We start from the raw sequence: 20,962 nt of genomic DNA on the forward strand, positions 1-20,962 counted from the left end.
CCACCACCAGCAGCATCAGCAGCAGCCGGGTTTATTTTCTTTCAGCTCCCAGCCCCCCCTCCCCGATCAGCCCACCCCGGTGCTCCCCGTTTGCCCCCGAGCCCCGCACTCGCACACCGGGCTCGGTGCCCTAACTCCGCACGGGCACGGTGGCGCGGATCCTCCGCAGGACGCGGCCCCGCAGCCGCTCCTCCCGCACGGGCCACCAGCGCAGCGCGGGGTCGCGGGGCTCGGGGGGCCGCTCCCGCTGGCTGCCCGGTGCCACGCTCAGCAGCACGTTGAAGCAGACGCCGTCGGTGTCCCCGGGGTTACCGGGGCGGTGCTGCAGCCCCAGCAGCCCCAGAGCCGCGGGCTGCGGCTCCCAGGCCAGGCGCTCCCGCAGCAGCCGCAGCAGCGGCGGGCGCAGCCCCGCACGCAGCTCGGACGGGGACGTGCCGCAGGCCACCACGGGCAGGTGCGGGGTGCCGGCGGTGGCCAGCAGCAGCCACAGGTCGCCGGAGGCGTTGGAGAAGGGCAGCAGGAGGCGCAGGCAGAGCGGGGAGCAGGGCAGCTCCCGCGGCAGCGTCGGCGGGTGCGCGGGGCTGCGGCGGTAGCGGGCGGCGAGCTCCAGCACGGGCAGGATGTCCGGAGAGCGCAGCGGCAGCGAGCGCGGGTCCCCGGGCCACCAGGTGGCTTGGAGGGACTCGGAGTCAGCGTCCTCCAGGGTCTTCAGGGTCCCACCTGAGCGGAGAGGGGTGGCACGGAATGGGGGGGACAGAGGGACAGCGGGAAGGGGGTGGGGGGGACACTGGTGGGACATTGCGAACCCCGAGGTGGCTGAGAGGGGACACTGGTGGGACATTGAGACCCCCGAGGTGGCCTGAGAGGGGACACTGGTGGGACATTGAGACCCCCGAGGTGGCCTGAGAGGTGACACAGGTGGGACATTGAGAATCCCAAGGTGGCCTGAGAGCTGACACTGGTGGGGCATTGAGACCCCCAAGGTGGCTGAGAGGTGACACTGATGGGACATTGAGAACCCTGAGGTGGCCTGAGAGGTGACACTGATGGGACATTGAGAACACTGAGGTGGCCTGAGAGGGGACACTGATGGGACATTGAGAACCCCGAGGTGGCCTGAGAGGGGACACTGGTGGGACATTGAGAACCCTGAGGTGGTCTGAGAGGGGACACTGGTGGGGCATTGAGAACCCCAAGGTGGCCTGAGAGGGGACACTGGTGGGACATTGAGAACCCTGAGATGGCCTGAGAGGGGACACTGGTGGGACATTAAGAACCCCGAGGTGGCTGAGAGGGGACACTGGTGGGACATTGAGAACCCCGAGGTGGCTGAGAGGTGACACTGGTGGGGCATTGAGACCCCCAGATGGCCTGAGAGGTGACACTGGTGGGACATTGAGAACCCTGAGGTGGCTGAGAGGTGACACTGGTGGGACATTGAGATCCCCGAGGTGGCCTGAGAGGGGACACTGGTGGGGCATTGAGATCCCCGAGGCGGCTGAGAGGTGACACTGGTGGGACATTGAGAACCCTGAGATGGCCTGAGAGGGGACACTGGTGGGACATTGAGAACCCCAAGGTGGCTGAGAGGTGACACTGGTGGCCCTGTGTGGGGCTTGGGGGGTGGTGGCAGGGGACAGTGATGGCACGAAGGTGCTAAAATCCATCACGGGGTTTGCAGGGGACATCAGTGAGCTGGCACAAAGGTGGCAGGGGACACGGATGACTGGGCACAGGAGCGGTGGGGACACTGACACCCATCGTGGGGCTGGCAGGGGACAGGATACCCATGATGAGGGTGCCAGGGGACAGGGACACCCATCATGGGGGTGCCAGGGGACAGGACACCCACCATGGGGGTGCCAGGGGACAGGGACAACCACCACGGGGGTGCCACCTGCCATCATGGGGCTGGCAGGGGACAGGGACACCCATCATGGAGCTGGCAGGGGACATGGATACCCACCGTGGGGCTGGCAGAGGACACTGATACCCACCATGGGGCTGGCAGGGGACAGGGACACCCACCGTGGGGCTGGCAGGGGACAGGGACACCCATCATGGGACTGGCAGGGGACAGTGACACCCATTGTGGGGCTGGCAGGGGACACTGATACTCATCATGGGGCTGGCAGGGGACAGGGACACCACCATGGGGCTGGCAGGGGACACTGATACCCACCATGGGGCTGGCAGGGGACAGGGACACCCATCATGGGACTGTCAGGGGACAGGGACACCCATCAAGGAACTGTCAGGAGACAGGGACACCCATCTTGGGGCTGGCAGGGGACAGGGACACCCATCATGGGGGTGCCAGGGGACAGGATACCCATCGTGGGGCTGGCAGGGGACACTGATACCCATCATGGGGCTGGCAGGGGACAGGGACACCCACCATGGGGGTGCCAGGGGACAGGATACCCACCGCGGGGGTGACAGTTGCCATCATGGGGCTGGCAGAGGACAGGGACACCCGTCTTGGGGCTGGCAGGGGACAGGGATACCCATCATAGGGGTGCCAGGGGACAGGGACACCCATAGTGGGGCTGGCAGGGGACAGTGATACCCACCGTGGGGCTGGCAGGGGACACTGACACCCACCGTGGGGCTGGCAGGGGACACTGACACCCAGCACGGAGCCGGCTGGGGACACTCCCCGGTGCCCCCCGGTGCCCCCGGTGCCAGCACACACCTGTGGCCCGCGCCAGGAAGGAGAAGCGGATCCAGGCGGGGCCGCGCTCCTCCAGCGCCAGCAGCGTGACGGGCTCGCAGTCCAGCCCCGACTCCTCGCGCACCTCCCGGCGCAGCGCGGCCACGATGGCCTCGCCCGGCTCCATGCGGCCCGCGGGCAGGTACCAGCGGCCGCGGCACTCGGGCTTGGCCTCCTGCACCAGCAGCAGCGCGTCCTGGGGACACGGGGACACGGGCTGGGATGGGGGACACGGGCTGGGACGGGGGGACACGGGCTGGGACGGGGGGACACGGGCTGGGACGGGGGACAGGGGATGGGACAGGGGGACACGGGCTGGGACGGGGGACAGGGATGGGATGGGGGGACAGGGATGGAATGGGAGACAGGGATGGAATGGGGGACAGGGATGGAATGGGGGGAAAGGGGGACACGGGCTGGGACGGGGGACAGGGATGGAATGAGGGGACAGGGATGGAATGGGGGACACGGGCTGGGATGGGGGGACAGGGATGGAATGGGGGGACAGGGATGGAATGGGGGACAGGGATGGAATGGGGGACACGGGCTGGGATGGGGGGACAGGGATGGAATGGGGGGCAGGGATGGAATGGGGGACAGGGATGGGATGGGGGACAGGGATGGGATGGGGGGACAGGGATGGAATGGGGGACAGGGATGGGATGGGGGACACGGGCTGGGACGGGGGACGGGGGGTGGGATGGGGGACAGGGATGGAATGGGAGACAGGGATGGAATGGGGGGAAAGGGGCTGGGTTGGGGGGACAGGGATGGAATGAGGGGACAGGGGGACACGGGCTGGGACGGGGGACAGGGATGGAATGAGGGGACAGGGATGGAATGGGGGACACGGGCTGGGATGGGGGGACAGGGATGGAATGGGGGGACAGGGATGGAATGGGGGACAGGGGGTGGAATGGGGGACACGGGCTGGGATGGGGGGACAGGGATGGAATGGGGGACACGGGCTGGGACAGGGGACAGGGGATGGGACAGGGGGACACGGGCTGGGACGGGGGACAGGGATGGGATGGGGGGACAGGGATGGAATGGGGGACAGGGATGGAATGGGGGGACAGGGATGGAATGGGGGACAGGGATGGGATGGGGGACAGGGATGGAATGGGGGACACGGATGGAATGGGGGACAGGGGCGGGAATGGGGGACAGGGATGGAATGGGGGACAGGGATGGAATGGGGGACACGGGCTGGGATGGGGGGACAGGGATGGAATGGGGGGACAGGGATGGAATGGGGGACAGGGGGTGGAATGGGGGACACGGGCTGGGATGGGGGGACAGGGATGGAATGGGGGACACGGGCTGGGACAGGGGACAGGGGATGGGACAGGGGGACACGGGCTGGGACGGGGGACAGGGATGGGATGGGGGGACAGGGATGGAATGGGGGACAGGGATGGAATGGGGGGACAGGGATGGAATGGGGGACAGGGATGGGATGGGGGACAGGGATGGAATGGGGGACACAGGCTGGGACAGGGGGACACGGGCTGGGACGGGGGACAGGGGCGGGAATGGGGGACAGGGGCGGGAATGGGGGACAGGGATGGGACGGGGGACAGGGATGGGACGGGGGACACGGGCTGGGATGGGGGACAGGGATGGAATGGGGACACGGGCTGGGATGGGGGACAGGGATGGAATGGGGACACGGGCTGGGATGGGGGACAGGGGCGGGAATGGGGGACAGGGATGGGACGGGGGACAGGGATGGGATGGGGAACAGGGATGGAATGGGGGGACAGGGATGGAATGGGGGACAGGGATGGAATGGGGGGACAGGGATGGGAATGGGGGGACAGGGATGGAATGGGGGACAGGGATGGAATGGGGGGACAGGGATGGGAATGGGGGGACAGGGATGGAATGGGGGACACGGGCTGGGACGGGGGACAGGGACTGGGACAGGGGGACACGGGGTGGGACAGGGGGACAGGGGTGGGACGGGGGGACAGGGATGGAATGGGGGGACAGGGGCGGGAAAGGGGGGACACGGGCTGGGACAGGGGACAGGGGCGGGAATGGGGGACAGGGATGGAATGGGGGACAGGGATGGGATGGGGGACAGGGATGGAATGGGGGGGAAGGGGCTGGAATGGGGACACGGGCTGGGACGGGGGACAGGGGCTGGAATGGGGGACAGGGGCTGGGATGGGGGGACAGGGATGGAATGGGGGGACAGGGATGGAATGGGGGACAGGGATGGAATGGGGGACAGGGATGGAATGGGGGGACAGGGGCGGGAATGGGGGGACAGGGGTTGGGATGGGGGGACACGGGCTGGGATGGGGGGACAGGGTGCCTGCACTGGGGGTACTGGGGAGAAAGTGTAGCTGGACTGGGGATACTGGGGGGTACTGGACTAAAAGGTGCTGGGGAGAAAGGGGTGGCTGCACTGGGAGTACTGGGGGATGTTCTGACTGCACTGGGGGGCACTGGGGGATGGACTGGGGGGCACTGGGGGGCACTGGGGGATGGACTGGCTGCACTGGGAGCACTGGGGGATGGCCTGGGGGCACTGGGGGATGGACTGGGGGCACTGGGGGATGGACTGGGGGCACTGGGGGGCACTGGGGGAATGGCCTGGGGGCACTGGGGGGGATGTTCTGGCTGTACTGGCAGCACTGGGGGATGGCTTGGACACACTGGGGGCACTGGGGGGCACTGGGGGGATGTTCTGGCCGCATTGGGGGGATGGCCTGGCTGCACTGAGGGCACTGGGGGATGTTCTGGCTGAACTGGGAGCACTGGGGGATGGATGTTCTGGCTGCACTGGGGGCACTGGGGGATGGCTGGCTGAACTGGGAGCACTGGGGGATGGATGTTCTGACTGAACTGGGAGCACTGGGGGATGGCTGGCTGAACTGGGAGCACTGGGGGATGGATGTTCCGGCTGCACTGGGAGCACTGGGGGACGGATGTTCCGGCTGAACTGGGAGCACTGGGAGCGGGGCTGCCTCACCTCCTGGTTGAAGAGCACGGCCAGCACGACGTAGCAAACGTTCCTGCCCAGGCGGACGGGCCCGGGGGGCGCGGGGGACCCCTGGAAAGTCGCCCCCACCTCCCAGGCGCCTCCATCCAGCACCGCCTCCAGCTCCGGCACCGGCGCGTCCCCCATGCGGGCGGGGGTCCCGCGGCAGCTGCGGGCGTGGCGGGGCCGGCTCAGGGCGTGGCGGGGTTTTGGGGGGGCGAGGGGACCCCCCAGACGTGCAGGCGAGGGGACAAAGAGCCGCGGCGCCGGGGGGGCTGCAGGGGGTGGTGAGGGAGGGGATCCGGCGATTGTGGGGCGCACGGGGAGGGGGGCTGAGGGGCGCCGGGGGAGGGGAAGGGTCTGCTGGACTGGGGGATGGGCAGGGGGGTGTAAATGGGGAGGGGTCTGCTGGGCTGGGGGGGGACGTAGCACGGGAAGAGCTCGGTGGCCTTGGCGATGCAGGGGGGGGCGCAGAAGGGGAAGGGTCGGCTGGACTGGGGGACCCCCGGGGGGGCGGGGGTGGGGAGGGGGTCAGAGGGGGGTTTGGGCAGGCGGGGGGGGCTGCGGTAGGACAGGGGCTGGCCGGACTGGGGCAGGCACGGGGGGACGCGGGACGGGAGGGGCTGGCCGGACTGGGGGGGGCACGGGGGGCCCGGCGGGAAGAGCTGGCAGGATTTGGGGAGCCGGGGGGGGCTGCGGTACGAGAAGGGCTGGCTGGACTGCAGGACGCACGGGAAGCTGAAGGACGTGAAGGGCTGGCTGGACTGGAGGAGACTGGGCGGGAAGGGGTGGCCGGACTGGAGGAGACTGGGCGGGAAGGGGTGGCCGGACTGGAGGAGACTGGGAGGAAAGGGGTGGCCGGACTGGTGGTTACTGGGGGGGAAAGGCTGGCCGGACTGGAAGAGACTGGGGGGAAACGGATGGCCGGACTGGGAGATACTGGGAGGAAAGGGGTAGCTGGACTGGAGGATACTGGGAGGAAAAGGCTGGCTGGACTGGAGGATACTGGTGGGAAAGGACTGGCTGGACTGGGAGATACTGGTGGGGAAGGGCTGGCCGGACTGGGGGATACTGGGAGGAATGGGATGGCCCGACTGGGCGGCACTGGTGGGGAAGGGCCGGTCGGACTGGGGGATACTGGGAGGAATGGGATGGCCGGACTGGGCGGCACTGGTGGGGAAGGGCCGGCCGGACTGGGAGGCACTGGGAGGAATGGGCCGGCCGGACTGGGCGGCACTGGGAGGATACGGGCGGCTGGACTGGGCGATGCCCGCGCTGGGGTAGAAGAGCTCGGCGGACTGGGGGGTGCCGGGGGGGCTGGAGCTGGGGGGGGAGCCCCGGGGGTCCCAGGGGGGGAGGGGCTGCGCCCAGCCGGGGGGGCACGGGGGCGAGCTGGGCTGCAGGGTGCAGGGGGGGCGGGGGGCGAGCTAGGGCCGGGGGATTGGGGGGTACGGGGGGGGCTTGGGGGGCTCCAGGGGAGGGTTTGGGGGGGCTGCAATGAGGATTCGGGAGCTGCAGTAAAGGGAGGGCTTGGGGAGCTCCAGGGGAGGATTTGGGGGGGCTCCAGGGGAGGGTTTGGGGGGGCTGCAATGAGGATTTGGGGGCTGCAGTAAAGGGAGGATTTGGGGGGGCTACAGGGGAGGATTTGGGGGGGCTACGAGGAAGGGCTTGGGGGGGCTGCAATGAGGATTCGGGAGCTGCAGTAAAGGGAGGATTTAGGGGGGCTCCAGGGGAGGATTTGGGGGGGCTATTGGGTGCAATTAAGGGAGGGTTTGGGGGGCTTCAGTGACGGTTTGGGGGGTGCGGTAAGGGCGGAGTTTGGGGGGGCTGCAGGGCGCAGGAAGGGAATGAGTTGGGGGGTTCAGTAAAGGTTTGGGGGCTGCAGTAAAGGGAGGGTTTGGGGGGCTGCAGGGTGGAGGGAGGGGTGGGTTGGGGGCTGCAGTGAAGGTTCGGGGGGCTGCAGTGAAGGTTCGGGGGGCTGCAGGGTGCTCTAAGGAGGCTGCAGTAATGATTTGGGGGTCTGCAATGCGGGCACGGTTTTGGGGGGGTTCCAGCAAGGCTCGGGGGGTGCAGCGAGGCTCGGGGGACTGCACCAAGGATGGGTGGGATGCAGAAAGAGTCGGGGGGCTGCGGGAAGGGGCGGGCGGGGGGCTGCAAGCGGCATCAGGAGGATGCGGGGAGGATGGGGGAGCGCCAGGAGGGTGCGGTGAGGCTCGGGGGGCTGCAGTAGGGTCGGGGGGCTGCGGTGGGCTCGGGGGGGGCAGCGGCAGCTCCGGGGGTCGCCGGGCGGGCTCCGGGACCCCCCGCCCCGCGCATGCGCCGCGCACTCACCGCGCCGGGGCTCCGCCGCGCCGGCCCCGCCCCCTGCCCGCCGCCTATTGGTCAACCCGCCGGCGCAGCTCGCCGCTCATTGGTTGATTCTGCTGCCGCTCAGATCGGGCGGGACTTGGTCTTAAAGGGGCCGCGTGGGAGCGTGGCGCAGAGTTAATTAGGCGGGGTTAATTAGACGGCGCTGATTCCGCCAGGGTCATCGCTTGGTGCCCATCGGCTCTTGTTCATGGCCCAGTGCCCTTTGCCCAGTGCTCATTGCCGGGTGTAATTAATTGCCAAGTGTTAATTCATTGCCCAGTGGTCATTGCCCGGTGTTAATTAATCGCCCCGTGCTAATTGCCCGGCGGTGTTCAGTCATTTTCCTCCCTCGGACAGGACGGAGCAGCACCCCGGGTCCCGCAGCCTCCGGGCAGCGCCATCCAGCTGTTCCCAGCTGTTCTGTGAGGCTGAGCCCGGGCAGAGCTCACGGCAGCGGTGCCCTCTGCCAGCCCCGGCTCTGCCACCCTCTGTCCCCCCGCCCCGGGACACCGGAGAGTCCCTGAGCCCCCTGGAATGGAGGGAAGGAAGGGAGAGCACCCTGACCATGGTGGGATGAGAGGGGATGAAGGGAGAGCACCCTGGAGCTGGCTGTGGTGAAGGGACACACCGAGGTGGGCGCTGCTGGTGCCACCAGGGCACCCTGACCCCGCTGGCACGGAGGAGGGACAAAGGGACACACCGAGGAGGGTGCTGGTGGTGCCAGCGGCCCTGGCATGCTCTGGACACTTTATTCCTCCTGCCCCGAGCCCCCCCGGCAGCTCTGGGAGCAAAGCACCGAGCAGAAGGCGCCCGGTCCCGGCTCCCCGCGGAGGCTCCCGCTGTCCTCCCGTCGCTCCGTGCCCTCACCGGCAGCCCCGCAGGACCCCCAGAGCCTCCCGCACGGCGGCGAAGGTCATCGCGTCCAGCTGCGAAGGCGCAAAGAGGAGGCTCAGCACCGCTCCCCCGGCTCCGCATCCCCGAATTTCCCGCAGGTCACGCACCTGGGCGCGGAGGCGGCGCGGGGTCCCGGCGGGGCCGCCGTCGAGGTGCCGGAGGCGCACGGCGCTCTCCGGGGACAGGAATTGCTGCTCCACGCTGATGGTGCCGCTGAGGCTCCGCACCTGCCCGGCCGCATCAGGGTTTGCCGTGCCTCAGTTTCCCCAGAGGGTCGGTACGGCCTCTCGGGGGAGGGGATCGGGGCCGCCTACCTGGTGGGGAGCCCCGGCGGGGACCAGCACGGCGTCCCCGGGCAGCTGCAGGAGGCTCCAGCCGCTCACCCCGCACTCGTCCCGCAGCCGCCGCCGCAGCGCGGGGTCCAGGTAGCGCCCGGGGGGCTCCGCCGCGGCCGCCCCGTCCTGCCCCGGCTCCTGCGCCGCCTGCGGGGTGCCAGCGGTGAGCGGGGCCGGGCGCGGGAGCGGGGCCGGGGCTGGCGGCACCCACCTTCCGCAGGAAATCCCGGATCCTCGCGGCGTCCTCGGCGCGGAAGATGTGCCACAGAGCGCCGGGCCGGCCGCCGGCCCCGAGCCGCTCCCGCTGCGGCGCCTCCAGCTCGTCCGTGTCCGCCGGCAGGAGCGGCTCTGCGGGCACAGGGGGCTCAGGGGGGTGCCGGGGACCGGGGTGGGGATGGGGGGACCCGCACTGCGCCCCGTACCCCGCGGGGCCGGCGCTGCGTGCGCCAGGACGCTGATGGAGTCGGCCGCTGCCACCGTCAGGGGTTTGGTCCCGAAGTTCCGCTCCTGCGGACGCACAGCTGGAAGGGATTTGGGATTGGCGAGGGCGCGGCGAGCCCGGCTGCCCCCCAAAGATCGGGAACCCCCAAAGACCGGGAACCCCCAAAGACCGGGAACCTCCAAAGACCGGGAACCCCCCAAGCCCGGCTGCCCCCCAAAGACCGGGAACCCCCAAAGACCGGGAATCCCCCAAAGACCGACTGCCCCCCAAAGACCGGGAACCCCCAAAGACCGACTGCCCCCCAAAGACCGGGAACCCCCAAAGACCGGGAACCCCCCAAAGACCGGGAACCCCCAAAGCCCGGCTGCCCCCCAAAGCCCCGGTGCCTCCCAAAACCCCAGTGCCCCCCAAAGCCCGAGTGGCCCCCAAAGTCGCAGTGCCCCCAAAGCCCCTGGTGCTCCCAAAGCCCTGGAGCCCCTCAAAGCCCAAGTGGACCCCAAAACCCCGATGCCCCCCAAAGTCCCAGTGCCCCCCAAAAGCCCCAGTGGTGCCTCCCAAAGCTCTGGAGCCCCCCAAAGCCCGGGAGCCCGTCAAAGCCCAGCTGCCCACCAGAGACCGGGAACTCCCAAAGTCCGGGTGCCCCCCAAAGCCCCGGTGCTCCCGAAAACCCCAGATGCCCCCCCAAAGTCCCAGTGCCGCCAAAACCCCGATGCCCCAAAAAACCTCGGTGCCTCACAAAGTCCCAGTGTCCCCAAAGCCCTGGGTGCCCCCCAAAGCCCGGAGCCCCCTAAAACCCCAGTGGCCCCACAAACCCCGGTGCCCCCCAAAGCCCGGAGCCCCCCAAAGCCCGGAGCCCCCAAAACCCCAGTAGCCCCCAAAACCCCGATGCCCCAAAAAGCCCCGGTGTCCCCAAAGTCCTGGGTGGCCCCCAAAGCCCCGGTGGCCCCCAAAGCCCCGGTGGCCCCCAAAGCCCCGGTGCCCCCCAAAGCCCGGAGCCCCCCAAAGCCCCGGTGCCCCCCAAAGCCCGGAGTCCCCCAAAGCCCCGGTGCCCCCCAAAGCCCCGGTGCCCCCCGGTGCCGCTCTCACCGTAGGCCACGCAGAGGCGCGGGCGCAGCCAGCGCCGGCCCCGCTGGCCCCGCAGGTAGGTGGCCAGGTTGAGGCGGCCGCTGGCCCCGCAGTACTCGGGCAGGGGCAGGCTGGCCCGCAGGTTGGTGGCCCTGTGGCAAGGGGGGGGTGACACTCAGGACTCCCCCAACCCCGCTGAGCCCTGCTGGCCAAGGCAGCTGGGCTGGGGAGGGGACACGTCGGGGTGGTGCCACCCTGCGCTGTCACCCACCGGCTCAGCTCCGTGTCCCCAAAGTCACTCTCCAGCTTCAGCAGGTCCCCGCTGCTCTGCTCCTCCCCGGGGGATGCTGCGGGAGGGAGCCCGGTGCCCCATCAGGGATGGAGCCAGGGGTGCACAGCCTGGCTCCCCTCACACCTCGCCCCAAAGTCACACTGGGGACCCCGCAAACTCCTCGTCCCCTCACCTGTGCTGGCGGCAAAGCCGTCCCAAAACTGCCGGCTGCTCAACCGGACTCGGCTCGGCGGTGCCCGCAGGTTCACCGCCTCCACCTCCTCCTCCTCCTGCCCCGAGGGCTGGAAGGATTCGGGCGCCCACAGCCGCGGCTCCAGCCTCTTCTGCAGCCCTGACACCAGGACAGGCTGCCGGGGCAGCCGGGAATCAGTGGGGGAGCTGGGGGGCTCCGGGGTGTCACCCCACACGCAGGGACGGGGGGCTCCGGGTGTCACCCCACTCACCTGGCCCTGTCTCCAGTGCTCCTGGAACAGTTTGTAGTTGCTGGCGTGGTCAGGGTCGTGCAGCCAGAGCAGCCCGCTGGGGGCCAGGACGCAGTGGGATGCGGGGGGCTGCGGGGAGCCGGGCGGGCTCAGCTCGGCCCCCGCCTGCCTCTCCTGGATCTTCCTCTCCACCACGTGGGCGATGATGCTGTCCAGGATGCTGGTCAGGCGATTATCCTGGAGGGGGAGGACGCCATCAGAGAGCCCCTCAGCGCACGTGGACCCCCCCAGCCCCAACAGAGCAGGGTGGGCAGCAGGGCAGGGGTGGCCCCGGGGCCGCGGGACTCACGCTGGGCAGCGCCGGTGCCACGGGGGCGAAGGCCATGCGCACCCCGTCCTGCCCCAGGCACAGCTTCACGGCGGTGGAGGCCAGGAGGTCGCAGAGGGTCGTGCTCTGCACGCCCCCTCCCCGCGCCGGGGGCTGCCCCGGGGACGGCGGCCCCTCCTCGGGGCTCTCTGCTCGGGGGAGAGCACGGTCAGGGTTGCCCACGCCGCCCTCCGCACGTCAACCCCTCCCCGGCACCCCAAAAAGGGGACGGGGTGCGGCATCCCTGACCCCCCCGGAGCTCGGGGGGTCGCAGCCGGCCCTACCTTCCTTGATGGGCCGGGCGGGGTCTGCGGGGCCGTGGCTGCGGGGCGGCAGGGTGGGCGCCGCGGCCCCCGGCGGCTCCTGAAACACCGCGGGGCAGTGGGGATCCGGCTGGGAGCCACATCCCACACCCCGGGCGGGGTTGGGGCGCGCCCGCACCCCTTCTCCCCAGCATCCCGAGCCCCCCCCCGTACCTGCCTGCCCGGGGGCTCCTCCAGGCTCTGCTCCGCAGCCCCCTCCCCGCAGGGACAGTGGGACTCGATGCCAAACTTGACCCTGACCTCGTGCAGGAGCTTCCAGAGCCGGGTCAGGACTGGGGGCGGATGGGGACAGGGGTGTCAACCCCCCAGCAGTGGCCAGAGGGGGTTTTGGGGATTTTTTGGGGCTGGGGGACACACTCACCACAGGTGGGGACGAACTGTGTGGGGACCAGGGATGACACGGGGTGGTCCCGCCCGGGGGTACACTCGGGTGGCAGCGCCGGATCCTCTGTGTCAGAGAGAGGCTTTGTTTGTCCCCACCGAGCCCCCCACGGGGCTGTCACCCCCTTTCCCACCCCTCCCCATCCCCATACCGGGGCCACTCTCCTCCCGCCTGCTGCGGTGGCACTCGGGGCACAGCTGGAAGCCACATCTGGCGCAGCTCCAGTGGGAGTTGAAGAAGCCACGCTGGCAGGCGTCACAGAGCTGGGGGGCTCCTTCCCCCCGCCTCCAGCCTGTCACCCCTGCGGGAAACACATCCTCAGCCTCCCCGTGTCCCCGTGTCCCCGGTGTCACCCCCACCCTGCTCCCCGCTTACCCCCGGGCCCGCCGGGGGCTCCCGGCCACGTGTCCCTGTCCCTGCGGACGGCGGCGCAGAAGGGATCCCCCAGGACCCCCAGCAGGTACTTGGCCAGGCAGAGGCTGCTCCCCACGCTCCTGCTCCCCACATTCCTGCTCCCCACATTCCTGAGACCCGGATCGGGGCTGGCCACGTCCCCCTGGGCCTCCCCCAGGCTGCAGAGGCCATCGACGCTCAGCTCGCCGTTGTCCCCAAGGGCGAACCTGCGGGGAGAGGGGACAGAGTTGGGGGTGCTCAAAATGGGGTGAGGAGACCAGAGGTGAAAACTTGGGGTGGTGGGAGAAGGTGCTGGAAAAGGGCAGGACAAGGAGAGGATGCTCAGAAGTGGGGAGAGCTGATTCTCCAAAGCGGGGTGACAGAGGGGGTGTCCCAAAGAGGGGTGACAGGAAGGGATCCCCTTTCAGGAGGGGGTGCTCTAAGAGCTGGGTGACACTGGGAAGGAAGGGTGGCACGGGAACGCTCTGATTTGGGGTGTTAGAAGGGGACATTCCAAAGAAGGGGCTGCTCCACTGCTCCCTGACACGTCCTGCTGGATCCCCCCCCGGGCTCACCTGCGGAAGTGCAGCAGCCTGCAGGTGCTCTCGGGGGGCTCCTCCTCCTCCTCCTCGCCCTCGGGGTCGCCCCCGGCGCGGGGGGCACAGGCACAGCAGCGGGGGATGCCGGGGGGCAGCGCCGTGCAGGGCAGGCTCTGCAGGCACCACGGCTCCCCCGCCCGGCTCGGCGGCTCTGGGGACACGGGAAATGCTTGGGGACACCGCGGAGCCCCGTCCTCACCAGCTGGGAGGGACTGGAAGTGCCCAAGGGCAGCTTGGACGGGGCTTGGAGCAAGCTGGGAGGGTGGAAGGTGTCCCTGGGCACGGCACGGGGCTGGGGCTGGGGCTGGGTGGGTTTTTAGGTCTCTTTTGGGGTTTCTTCCAACCCAAAGCATTCCGGGATGCCGGGATCCTGTGACTGGCACGCTGTGGCGGGGGCTGGAAACTGGGCCAGAAAGTAGGGCTGGAAAGTAGGGCTGGAGCTGCTCAGAGGTCAGGCCTGGGATGCCAACCCCTCCCCGAGGAGTCCCTGCCCCAGCGCTGCCCCAGAGGGACATTTCCATCCGTGCCCACCCCGGGAATCGCTGCCAGAGCCGGGAGAGGCCCCAGCACAGCAGGTTCCGCGGCCCACACGTGTTCCCGGCTCGTGTTGTGGGCGCCGGCAGCCGGCACGCGAAATTCCCTCGGGATCGGGCGCTGCCCCCGCCCTCTCCCCGGCCCCGCTGCGCATCCTGTGCATCCTCACCTTCCTCTCCCAGCTCCATCCTCCTCTCCTCGGCGTCCCCCGCGCTCTCCGTGCCACCACCCGGCCCCGCCGTGGTCTTGGTGCCCCTTTTGGCCGCCCCGGCGCCCTCGCCGGCAGGGCGGGGACCGTCGGCGGGGCCGTGGGGGCGTTTGGCCGAGCGCTTGCCCTCCCCGGGGGGCTCGGGACCCCCGTCCCGCCGGGAAGCTTTGGAGCGAGGCAGCGACTGCTCCGAGTGCCGCGTCAGCCACGTCTTCTTCAGCTTGGTGTGGTTGCTGGGGGGGCACGGAAAACGCCCCCCGGCCGTGCCCAGGGTGGGCTCGAAGGGGTTGGGCACCCCGCAGCCCACCCCCGGGCACCCATCGCAGCCCAGGGTCGGGCACAGACAGCCCGGGGGGGGCTCCGGCTTGGCCAGAGCCGCTGGGTAGTGCCCGTCGGCCGGCAGAGGCGAGGGATTGGGCTCGCCGCACGCCGGGGGCGAGCGGGGCTGGGCGCTTCGGTAGCCCAGGCGCTCATCTTTGGGCTCCGAGGGCCGGCCCGGCCCCGTGTCCGTGGAAAAATCGGCGCCGCGGGGCCGGGCGCCCACCCAGGGCCCCCCGCAGCCCCCCGAGGCGGGCTGCAGGAGGAACAGGGGGTGGCTGGCGCCGGGGGGAGGCGTGCGGGGATGGGGAGCGGGCACCGCCGAGCTGCCCCCCGCCCGGCCATCCCTCCACGGGGCTCCCGGCAGCTCCGGCACCGCCGGCTCCCCCTCCCCGTCTCTGTCCTGCCCTGCTTGGCTCTTGCCCAGCAGCTGCGGCGCCGCGTGGTTCTTGCTCGAGGGGTGGAACCCGGGTCCTTTCTTGGCGTAAAACTCCTGGAAGGGAGCAGAGGGGCGGCGTCACCCCCGCTGGGGGCCCCCGTCCCGCTTCTGTCACCCACATCCCTGCGAGGGGGCGATGAGGAGCATTCCGTTCCCCTGCCTCAGTTTCCCCACACCCCTGCCAGGCTGGGCAGCCGCCCGGTGCTTCCCGGTGCCCGGGGCCGGCTTTTGGGGTGCCCGTGTCCCCCGCTGCCAGCGTGGGAAAGGAATGGGGAGCCGCAGCGGCACGGGGTGCGACGGGCGCGCCCAGGGCTGGCAGCGCTGCCTCCCGCCGCCCCCGTGCCGCGGCTCCGCCGCCGTGACTCAGCCCCGGGGGTGGCATCACCCGCGGGGACACCGCGGAGCGCAGCGTCACCCCGGCGGCGCTCGGGGGGCTGGGACCCCCCTGCCGAGCTGTGGGGGGCAGCGGAAGGGCTGTGCCCCCTCGGGGGTGCTGCCAGGCCCTGCCCGGGTTGCGGGTGCCAGCGTCGCCTCTCCCAGCCGGGTTCAGGCGGCGCTGAAACCGCTGTCACCGCCGGGCAGCCCCGGGACCGCCGAGCATCCTCGCTCCGGAGCCTCTCCGAGGTGTCCTACCTTGTTCCCTGAGCTGGAGCAGTCGTCGAAGGGGGGCAGAGCCGCCTTGCACCTCGGCGGGACCCCCAGGTAGAGGGGCTGTCCCCAGGCGGGCCCGTAGGAGCCCAGCCGCCAGTCCGGGCCGGCGAAGCGCCCGTCCGCCACCGGCCCCGGCCCCTCCGCCCCCGCGCCGCCGAACGGGGGCTCGGCCGGGGGCGCGCTGGGCAGCAGCGAGGACAGGAGGAAGGGGCTGTGCTTGGCCTCCACGAGGAAGGGGCAGTGGTGGAAGGCCGGCGGGTCTCCGGCCGCGTCCCCCGCCGCGCCGCGGGGTTTGCCGGCGGTGCTGGGGCGCGGCGCGTCCAGCCCGGGCACGGGCAGCGGGTAGCGGTGGTACGCGTGGCTGTAGAGGGCCAGCGGGGCCAGCACGGCCTCGGCCCAGCGCGGCCCCGGGTGCTCCTTGCAGGGCTCGCCCCAGCCCGCCTTGGGCTGCCCGTTCCGGGGGGGCAGCAGCGGGGGCAGCTCGGCTCCGTCCTTGGGGCGGCTCAGCGCGTCCCGCAGGCACGGCGGCGCCGGTGGGTAGGGGCAGCCCAGGCGGCTACCGGCGAGCTCCCGGACGGGTCCCAAACATCCCTCGGAGCCCCTCCAGGGACATCCTTTCTCCATGGCGTAGCTCAGCTTGCCGGGCTCCGGGTAGGCCGGGAGTCCCAGCTCGGCAGCGGCGCTTCGGGATAAAAGCATCCCGCCGCTCTCCATCCCCCGGGAGTCCTGCGCTGCCTCCGGGGCTCTTCTCCACCGCGCCGGGGTCTCCCCCATCCTCGCGTCGCTGGCCATGCTGCTCCGACACTCATGTGGTGCTCAGCGCCGTCCCGAGCAGGCCGGATCCTGCGGGCAGGGAGAGGGACATCAGTGGGGAACGGCACCCACCGCTGCCCGAGCAGCGCTGCGGGGAAACTGAGGCACGGGGATGCTCGGGGGTGTTGCTGGGGCGCTGCCTTCAACCCCCCCAGCTCCATCCTCGCGTGTTTGGGGGGAGGCTCCCCGGCACGGCAGGGGGATCCCCGGCTCCCGTGCCCCGCGGCATCCGTCGGGACGCACGATCCAGATGGACACGTGTCCGGAGCGGGTGTCGCCGTCCCATCCCGTCCCTCCTGCGCCCATCCCGGCGGGGCTGGCGGCCGGGACGCACCTCGCGCCCACCAGTCCCTCCGCACCCAGGCTGGCCCCGCGCCCGGCCGCTGGCACCCAGCGTGGGGAGGCCGTGCCCCGCGCAGGTATTCGCCTCCGGCCAGGGCTGGGCTGAGCTTCCCAGGAGGGCTTCCAGCGAGGGGGGAGCTCCCCGCTGGCAGGGGCCCCTCCTGGGAGAAATGCCGGGGGGGATTTGCAGGATTAACCCTCCTCCGGGACCCGGGCCACACGCAGACGCGGCTGCGGAGCCAGACCTCGCAGCGCCGGCGGTCGCATCCCGTCCCCGTGTCCCCCGGCCCGCCGTGCCCGGCCGAGGGGACATACCCGAGCTCAGCCAGCTCCCGGTCCCGCTGCGGGGTGGGACAGAGCCGCCCCGAGGGCCGGGATGGGGACAGGAGCAAGGTGGGGACAGGGCCGTGTGTCCCCAGAGCCGCTTGTTCCTGTCACATCCTCCTCCCAGAGAGGCCAAGTCCCCATTCCCACGGTGCTCGGGAAGCATCCCGGGGCACCCTGGGGCACAGGGACACCCTGGGGACAGCCACCCCATCCCTCCCAGCCCCGTGTCAGGAAGCTCTCCCAGCGCAGTCCCCAGCGCCCCGAGGCTGCCCCACCACCTCTCGCGGTCACCCCGAGGGTGACATTGCCGCAGGGTGACACTGTCCCCAGCACAGGGAGCTGCCCCCGCTGCTCGGCGGGCGAGCACCCCCAGCGCCCCACAGCTACCTGGGGGGTCCATCAGGGACCCCAGCGCCGAGGACGAGCGGGGTCTCCGCCGGTGACACCGGGTCCCGGAGAGGCGAAGCGGGAGCACCTAAACCCACAGGCTGAAGGGGTCCGGCTCCGGGATCTGGAGGAGGCAGAAAGCCGCCCGGGCGGCCCTGGGGATGTTCTTCTCCTCGTGCTGGAGCTGAAGTTTTTGATCCATTGGCTTGGGAGGCTCCGTGCTCCTCCTGCCTATCGTCCTACCCGGCGGGCTGGGATTTGGGGACAGGGGTACCCAGGGAGCAGCGGCAGCACGAGCGGGACCTTCCCCCGGCTCTAGGTAGCCCTGAGCATCCTGGTGCTGACAAGGAGGTGGCGGCGGCTCTGCTCCCCACGAGCGTGCAGCCTCCACCGGCTCCGGCGGCGACTGGGCGGGCGGGAGGGATGCTGGGGCTGCTGACGCCCGGGAACGGGGAATCGGCGCGGTGCCGGCGGTGCCGCCCAGCCCCGGGGGCACCGGCGGCGGTGCCAAGGCGGGCAGGTGTGCTCTGCCCCGTGCGGGTGAAGAAAGCGCCCTTTGTTCGCCAAGGCCGCCCCGGCACCAATGAAAGGCTCCAGCCGCCCGCTCCGGGCCAAACTGGAACGGGACAAACACCGACTGGAACGGGATGGGCCACAAGTCCCTGTCCTGCTGCTGGGGACGCGGCCAGCACGGAGCAGCATCCTATGGGATGGGAGTCCTCAGGACCCCAAACCCCTTCAGCTTTAGCCAAAGGTTACAGCTCTGGCCTCAAGTGGTGCTCCAGAGCCGCGTCTGTCCGTCCTGCAGCTGCCTGGGGGCAGACAGAGCTCCTGGGGGGCAGGCAGAGCTCCTGGGGTACAGGCAGGGCTCCTGGGGGCAGGCAGAGCTCCTGGAGGGCAGGGAGAGCTCCTGGAGGGCAGGGAGAGATCCTGGGGGGCAGACAGAGCTCCTGGAGGGCAGGCAGAGCTCCCGGGGGGCAGGGAGAGCTCCTGGGGGGCAGGGAGAGCTCCTGGGGTACAGGCAGGGCTCCTGGGGTACAGGCAGGGCTCCTGGGGGGCAGGCAGAGCTCCCGGGGTACAGGCAGAGCTCCTGGGGGACAGACAGAGCTCCCGGGGGACAGGCAGAGCTCCTGGAGGGCAGGCAGAGCTCCCGGGGGGCAGGCAGGGCTCCTCCAGCCCCTGCAGACCCCGCAGCGGCCGGCTGGGGAGAGCAGGGTGTGCTCCGAGGGGTGCAGACTGGCCTCGGGGGGCACAGGGGGGCACAGGGATGCTGTGACAGCATCCTGGCGGTGCCACCCTCAGCAGGGATGAGGAGGGAGTGCCTGGGGCCTCTCGTCCCTGCCCTGCAGCCCAATAGGGTCACACCCATCCTACCTGTGCCCACCAGGGTCACACGGATCTCAGCCAGCCCTGCAGCCCACCAGGATCACACAGATCCCACCCAGCTGTGCCCACCAGGGTCACACGGATCCCACCTGTGCCCACCAGGATCACACGGATCCCACCCAGCCGTGCCCACCAGGATCACACAGATCCCACCCAGATGTGCCCACCAGGATCACACAGATCCCAGCTGTGCCCACCAGGATCACACAGATCCCACCAATGCCCACCAGGGTCACATAGATCCCACCCAGCTGTGCCCACCAGGGTGACACAGATACCAGCTGTGCCCACCAGGATCACATCCATCCCAGCCCTGCAGCCCACCAGGGTCACACGGATCCCACCTGTGCCCACCAGGATCACACAGATCCCACCCGGCTGTGCCCACCAGGCTCAAACCCATCAAGCCCTGCCCTGCAGCCCACCAGCCAAAAGCTGGGACACTGTGAGCGCCCCCCACACTGTCCCCAAGCTCCAGGACCCCCCCAGCACGAGGACACCCCGACCCCAACCCCACCCTCACCCACTGTGGGGAGCGAGGAGCACACCCGGGTGGTGTCCCGGGCGGACCCCCCGTTCCTGGGCTCCTGGAGTGGTCTCCGGGGCGGACCCCCCGTTCCTGGGTTCCCGGGGGGGTCTCCGGGGCGGACCCCCCGTTCCTGGGCTCCCGGGGGGGTCTCCCGGGCGGACCCCCCGTTCCCGGGCTCCCGGGGAGCTGGCCCCGCTGCCCGCAGCACCGTGCGGGTTTATGTAACCCGCGTGTGTGCCCGGGCCGTGCCCGCCTTACATAAACCGCATCCCTGGGCACGGCACGGCTCGGCACGGCTCGGCACGGCTCGGCAGCGGGGGGCAGGCGGGCTGGGGGCACGGGAGAAGGGGTGAGGGCAGGCCAGGGCCCGCGGGAGCCCAGCAGTGCTCGGCAGCTCCCTCGCTGGGAGCCGGCAGCGCGGGTTAACCCTTGCTGGGCACGGCTCGGTGCCACCGGGGTCACCCGGCCGTGCCGGGCTGTCCCATCCCCTGGCCGGGCATAGCGGGACCCCCCAGCTCTGCTCGCCCACGAGGTTTGGGGGGTTTGGGGCGCTGCTGGCTGCACCCAGTGGGTGCCAGGGAACAGGGAGGGGACCCAGACAGGGCTCGGGGCGAGGGAGAGCCCGCGCCTGCCTGCGATGAGAAGGTGCTGAAAGACGAACTCTTCCCGCTGCCTCCCTCCCTCGCTCAGGAATGATGGATCCGGAAGGGCTGGGACGGAGCTGGCAGCCGGGAGGGACCCCGGGGAAGGCTCCGCAGCGTCCCGGCGTGCCCGGGGCGCTCTGGGGGTGCCCGGGGGTGTCGGGAATGTCGCCAGGGAGGGGACAGGTGGGGAGAGGGACGGACGCACCACGATCCCTGTCCCTGTCCCTTTGGAGGGGGGATGGCAGCTATTGCTGGGGCAAGGAGCGAGGAGCGGGGGGATGACGGAGGGACAGCAGGGAATTTCCCACCATGCACTGGGACAGCATCCCTGGGCACTGTCCCCTCCCCACGCCACGCTGCCCTCGGCGTGCCTGAAGCCCTGGTGGAGCCTTCCCAGGGCCGGTGCAGTGCCCACGGGGTAGCCACGCTCTGGGACGCTCTGCTGGGGCTCAGCCACCGCTCCCCAAGCCCAGGAGCAGATCCGTGCCTGCTCCCACAGCCCCAGCCCCTGGCCGGGTCCCTCCGCCCCCTGCCCGTCCCAGCACGGCCCCCAGAGGGTCCCCAGGGTAACCGGGGAGGGGGGTCCAGGCTGGGTTTGGGTTCTGCCAGCTGGAAATAACCCCCGAGGGGGTTCTGCCCTGGTGGCTTGGCACAGAGCTCCAAAATCCTTGGTTTTCCCCCAAAACAGAGGGACGGCAACACCCGGGAGCCGAGTGCCGGCCAGAGCGCCGCCGGAGGAGCCGGAAACTCCCGACGGAGAGACCTCGGCATCCCTGCCCCGCTCCGGCATGGGGGGAGAGGACGCTGTGGGGACGC

General features: G+C 70.5%; 2 protein-coding genes across 2 annotated transcripts; both read right to left on the reverse strand.

The window, feature by feature from the left end:
- Nucleotides 1-76: 76 nt before the first annotated feature.
- Nucleotides 77-8,067, reverse strand: NUDT18 (nudix hydrolase 18). Its single transcript, XM_084221863.1, has 4 exons — nucleotides 8,037-8,067; nucleotides 5,697-5,874; nucleotides 2,696-2,909; nucleotides 77-720 (listed from the first exon to the last, which is right to left on the reverse strand). The coding sequence occupies exons 2-4, from the start codon at nucleotides 5,850-5,852 to the stop codon at nucleotides 131-133; spliced, it is 960 nt and encodes a 319-aa protein (XP_084077989.1). The 5' UTR covers nucleotides 5,853-5,874; nucleotides 8,037-8,067; the 3' UTR covers nucleotides 77-130.
- Nucleotides 8,068-8,806: 739 nt separating this feature from the next.
- Nucleotides 8,807-16,510, reverse strand: HR (HR lysine demethylase and nuclear receptor corepressor; the record flags this gene model as incomplete). The annotated part of the gene is made up of 18 exons (XM_084221970.1): nucleotides 8,807-8,980; nucleotides 9,056-9,175; nucleotides 9,263-9,430; nucleotides 9,495-9,631; nucleotides 9,694-9,804; nucleotides 10,812-10,942; nucleotides 11,062-11,137; nucleotides 11,255-11,429; nucleotides 11,526-11,741; nucleotides 11,854-12,020; nucleotides 12,156-12,234; nucleotides 12,348-12,466; nucleotides 12,556-12,642; nucleotides 12,728-12,877; nucleotides 12,952-13,196; nucleotides 13,545-13,719; nucleotides 14,272-15,121; nucleotides 15,701-16,510. The coding sequence occupies 18 exons, from the start codon at nucleotides 16,508-16,510 to the stop codon at nucleotides 8,918-8,920; spliced, it is 3,879 nt and encodes a 1,292-aa protein (XP_084078096.1). The 3' UTR covers nucleotides 8,807-8,917.
- Nucleotides 16,511-20,962: the final 4,452 nt, after the last annotated feature.

This window comes from Fringilla coelebs, assembly GCF_963513975.1.
Source record: "Fringilla coelebs genome assembly, chromosome: 26".
NCBI lineage: Eukaryota > Metazoa > Chordata > Aves > Passeriformes > Fringillidae > Fringilla > Fringilla coelebs.

What these genes read in the sequence shown, in the direction of transcription:
- NUDT18 (XM_084221863.1), bottom strand. Translation starts at nt 5,852, where the DNA reads ATGGGGGACGCGCCGGTGCCGGAGCTGGAGGCGGTGCTGGATGGAGGC. An exon ending in CCGTGCTCTTCAACCAGGAG is followed by an intron (nt 2,910 to 5,696) that starts GTGAGGCAGCCC and finishes CCGTGTCCCCAG; the next exon opens with GACGCGCTGCTGCTGGTGCA. An exon ending in CTTCCTGGCGCGGGCCACAG is followed by an intron (nt 721 to 2,695) that starts GTGTGTGCTGGC and finishes CTCTCCGCTCAG; the next exon opens with GTGGGACCCTGAAGACCCTG.